Source organism: Octopus bimaculoides, chromosome 22, assembly GCF_001194135.2.
Source record: "Octopus bimaculoides isolate UCB-OBI-ISO-001 chromosome 22, ASM119413v2, whole genome shotgun sequence".
Taxonomy (NCBI): domain Eukaryota; kingdom Metazoa; phylum Mollusca; class Cephalopoda; order Octopoda; family Octopodidae; genus Octopus; species Octopus bimaculoides.
In genome coordinates, this window is record NC_069002.1 from 9,239,472 (window position 1) to 9,244,359 (window position 4,888).

General features: G+C 39.2%; 1 protein-coding gene across 1 annotated transcript in view; it reads right to left on the reverse strand.

Annotated features, from left to right (window-relative positions):
- The window catches only part of LOC106874141 (serine/threonine-protein kinase/endoribonuclease IRE1), a 31,557-nt gene that overhangs the window by 8,399 nt on the left and 18,270 nt on the right, over positions 1 to 4,888 (reverse strand). Inside the window, exons 11-15 of the mRNA XM_052975644.1 lie at positions 4,097 to 4,217; positions 3,352 to 3,608; positions 2,421 to 2,468; positions 1,783 to 1,933; positions 1,243 to 1,324 (exon numbers count right to left, since the gene is read on the reverse strand). Of these exons, the coding sequence (XP_052831604.1) occupies positions 1,243 to 1,324; positions 1,783 to 1,933; positions 2,421 to 2,468; positions 3,352 to 3,608; positions 4,097 to 4,217 (659 nt within the window). The remainder of the gene's footprint in view (positions 1 to 1,242; positions 1,325 to 1,782; positions 1,934 to 2,420; positions 2,469 to 3,351; positions 3,609 to 4,096; positions 4,218 to 4,888) is intronic.

Here is a 4,888-nt window from a genome sequence, read left to right on the forward strand (position 1 = left end):
ACGATGATGATCATGATCATCATCATCATCATCGTTTAACGTCCGTTTTCCATGCTAGCATGGGTTGGACGATTTGACTGAGGTCTGGAAAGCCAGCAGCTGCACCCGGCTCCAATCTGATCTGGCAATGTTTCTACAGCTGGATGCCCTTCGTAATGCCAACCACTCTGTGCAACCAAAACAGGAGCCAGTCAGGCAGGCCTGGCATAGTGGTACCCACCGGTATGGATACCATTTGCGTGACACCAGTATCTTTCACAACTGCGATTTCACTTAGCTTGATGGGTCTTCTTCTCAAGCACGACATAATGCCAAATGTTTCGGTCATTTGTGAGACCCAACACTTGAAAGGAGCTTTTCATGCGTCACCAGCATCGGCCACTTTGCCTCCATGAGGCCCAACACTTAAAAGGTGCTTTTTACATGCCACAACAACTCCAAGAATGTAATGAATGTTTCTATGCGCCACTGGCACAGGTGCCAGTTGTATGACACCAGTATCTGCCCCAACTACAATTTCATTTGGCTATTCATCATCATCATTCAATGTTCATTTTCCATGCTGGCATGGGTTGGACGGTTTGACCAGGGCTGGTAAGCTGAGGGGCTGCACCAGACTCCAACCTGATTTGGCATGGTTTCTATGGCTAGATGCCCTTCTTAATGCCAACCACTTTACAGAGCATACTGGGTAGGTGCTTTTATATGGCACCGGCACAATTCACTTAACCGCTATCATTGTTTCAATGTCTACTTTTCCATGCTCCCATGATTCAGATGGTGTTTATTGACACAGAGTTGTTTGGCAGCCAGACGCCCTGATGGCCTTCCTGTCACCAATCCCCACCTGTTTCCAAGCAAAGTACTACTCTCCCATGATCAAGCATGTTTCCACGGAACAGTGGAAATGTAGGCTGCTTGTATGACAGAAACACTCATTTACAACTATCACATGACATCAAGATAAGAAGACACAAACACAAATATAAACACACACACACACACAACAGGCTTCTTTCAGTTTCCATCTATCAAACCCACTCACAAGGCTTAGGTTGGCCTGGGGCTACAGTAGAAGACACTCGACCAAGGTGCCACTCAGCAGGACTGAACTTGAAACTACGTGGCTGAGAAGCAAACTTCTTAACCAACAGCCATACCTACACCTAAATTAATTGTAGAAATTCCATATCAAGTAGCAGCAGCAGGGCATTCTGTGTTTTCTTAGCTACAAATACTTACTTGAAGACAATTGTGCCTTCTGATCCATGTCCGAGAATGTCTCGTGGGTAAAACAGAATCTTGCCAACACTGACTGCACCGTCTGTAAAAAAAAAAAAAAAAAAATGCATGGATTATATAAACACAAAAAAAAAAACTAAATAAACAAACAAAATTGAATGACTATAAACTGAAAGAATCATCACCATCATCATCATCATCGTTTAACATCCGCTTTCCATGCTAGCATGGGTTGGACGATTTGACTGAGGACTAGTGAAACCGGATGGCAACACCAGGCTCCAATCTGATTTGGCAGTGTTTCTACAGCTGGATGCCCTTCCTAACGCCAACCACTCAAAGAATAAAGGATAAAAAAGAAATAGATCGATGGATTTAAAGACACAAAGATAGCTTCAGTCTGGTTTCTTCTGCCAAATCAGATTGGAACCTGGTGTAGCCCTCCAGCTTACAAGTTTCAGCCAAACTGTCTAACCCATGCCAGCATGGAAAGCAGACACTAAATTATGATGATGACAGACAGAAAAAAAGGTTCAATACCTGGTAAAGATTCACTTGAGTTTTCAGATTGATTTAACAAAGGGGTTAGTTGTTGGATTGTTCTGTCAGTTGAGTCACTGGAATCTCTGGAAACCTCTTGGACCTGGTTAGTTTGCTGAAGTAATAACTTCTGTAGTGATATGTCTGGACTCTAAGAAAAATAAATTTCATAATATATATATATAATATATATTAAACAGGTTTAAAACACGGATATTCTGAGACTAACATGTTAAACATATTGACTATGTTGCAAGACTATCATCACCATCATCATTTTAATGTCCACTTTCCCATGCTTACTGAACCATGAACCATGTGGTTAGGAAGCAAGCTTCTTACCACACAACTACACCTGCACTTATTATTGACCACTTCATACTAGGAAATGAAGGAATGCTACAATGAATCTAGTGGAAATTATCAATAAACAATTATATATTACACAAAAATTATTCATTGTGGGGAAAATAGTAAGGCATGCAATGCATGTGTTGCATACATAGACCCTTCACCCCTGATATATACATATATATATATATATATATATATATATATATATATATATACACATATATATATATTGCTGGATTGACTTGTCAGTTACGTAACTGGAATTTCTGGAAAAATTCTAATACCTGGTTGGCATGCTGAAGTAGGAACTTCCGAAGTAACTGGGCTGTTTGCTGAAAATATAAATTTAATAACAATAATAATACTATTAATAATAATAATAATAATGATAATGATGATTTCAAATTTTGGCACAAGGCCAGCAAGGGAAAGAATCAATCAATAACACTGAGCCCAGTGCTCAACTGGTACTTATTTTATCGACCCCCAAAAGGACGAATAACAAAGTTGAACACAGCAGAATTTGAACTCAGAACACGAAGACAGGCAAAATACTTGGCAGCATTTTGCCCAGCATGTTAATAATAATAATAATAATTATAATAATCCTTTCTGTTGTAAGCACAAGGCCTGAAATTTTGGAAGAGAGGGTAAGTCGATCACATTAACCCCAGTACATGACTGGTACTTAATTTATCAACTCCAAGAGGATAAAAGGCAAAGTTGACTTCAACAGAATCTGGACTCAGAATGTAGCAACGGATAAAATATCACTAAGCACTTTATCCAACATGCTAATGATTTTGCCAGCTCTCCACCTTAATAATAATAATAATCATAACAAGAGCATTCAGAAAATGCAAACCGCTGCCATGGCAACACCAATGTCCCCTCAATGATTAGTTGGAGATGATTTTTAAAATGAGAATATCTGACTCTTACAAATGAGAATACTCAAAAATTGGAAAAATAATCCAGAATCCTTGTCCGGTATTGTATCGATCCCAAAATCTCATCCGTTTGTGCCAGTCATGAGGCCAAACATCCCTGAAAGTTTCATCCGAATCCATCCAGCGGTTCTTGAGATATCTTGTCCCTGGACTAACAAACAAACAAACAAACAAACACAACTGAAAACAATACCTCCGCCTTTGCTAAAGTGGGAGTAATAATGCCAGTATGAATTCTTAAAAAGCAAGATAAGAGACAACTTACCCATGGTATGTAAAAGACAATCAAGGAAGCAACTCCAAAAAGCACAAGGAGCAGTGTGATTAGAATTTTCGTGCCGTCAAGGTCATTATTTGACAATGGTGAATCACTGGAATTATCTTTTATTTCCTTATTGTTGGCTTTCTTCAAGGAACTTTTGTGTATGTTGTCTTTCGTGTGAGAAGGTAGACGATTCTCACCAGTAATTTGGTAGGCATGGGATATACGCCGCAATGCCAATTCTGGTACTTCATGGTAACCTGAATTAGGAACAAATGCAATAACAGAAATAAGATTTTCTTCTTTTTTTTTTTTTTTTACTTGTTTAAGTCATTTGACTGCGACCATGCTGGAGCACTACCTTGGAGAGTTTAATTCAAAGAAATCGACCCCAGAATTTATTCTACTGGTCTCCTCTACCATACCACTAAGTTACAGGGATGTGAATACACCAACAACAGTTGTCAAACGATGATGGGACACACACACACACATACCATCATGTGTGTTTACGTCCCCGTAACTTAGCGGTTCGGCAAAAGAGAGCCTGATAGAATAAGTACTAGGCTTACAAAGAATAAGTCCCGGGGGACGATTTGCTCGACTAAAGGCAGTGCTCCAGCATGGCCGCAGTCAAATGACTGGAACAAGTAAAAGAGAGTAAAGAGTAAGAGTGTATATCATGAAAGGTGCCAGGGCATCGGTGCCTGGAAAGTCCATGAGGTGCTTGCATTAACGAACGACATACCTATGATGAATAAAGCAGAATCATGTTGGTAGTTGGGGCCGGGGTCAGAGAGGTTGGCTTTCGTTTGGTTCTCTAGATTAAACATAGACGGGCCTTCGATTAAGCGGACCTTGTTCTTGGGCTAAAAAAAATAAAGAAAAAAACACAAAGAATAAAAAACAAATCGATAAAAAGGACGAGAAATATATACTAATGAAATTATATATTAGCGAAATTAACGGAAGCCTGATTGCTATTATGGTCGGTAGGTGTATGGACGATGATGGCAAGTAGAGTAGTGAAGTAAGAGTAATGAGAATGAGAAGGGGGGAGGGATAATTTAATGCAACAGAGGTGGTGGTCGTTCAATGGAAGGGTAAAGAATTACTTAAAGGGAAAGGTTTCAGTCAAACTGTCCAACCCATGCCAGCATGGAAAGCGAACGCTAAATGATGATAGTGAAAGGTGAAAGAGAGTGTGAGAGTGAGGAAGGAAGGAAGGAAGGAAGGGAGGGAGGAGGGAGTGAGTGAAGTATGATCAATCCAGTGGAACTTATCTGTCACTCCACGCTTCATTGACGGAATGTCAGAAATGTTAGGAATTCATTCTTTATGAGGAAGCTGAGGGAGACAGCAATCCTCTGTGAGGATGGAGCAATCATTATTTATGTAAGTACATATGTATGCATGTATACATGTATGTATGTAAGTACATATATATGTATACATGTATGTATGTATACATGCATGCATACATGTATGTAAGTATATATATGTGTATATATATATATATATATATATATATATATATATA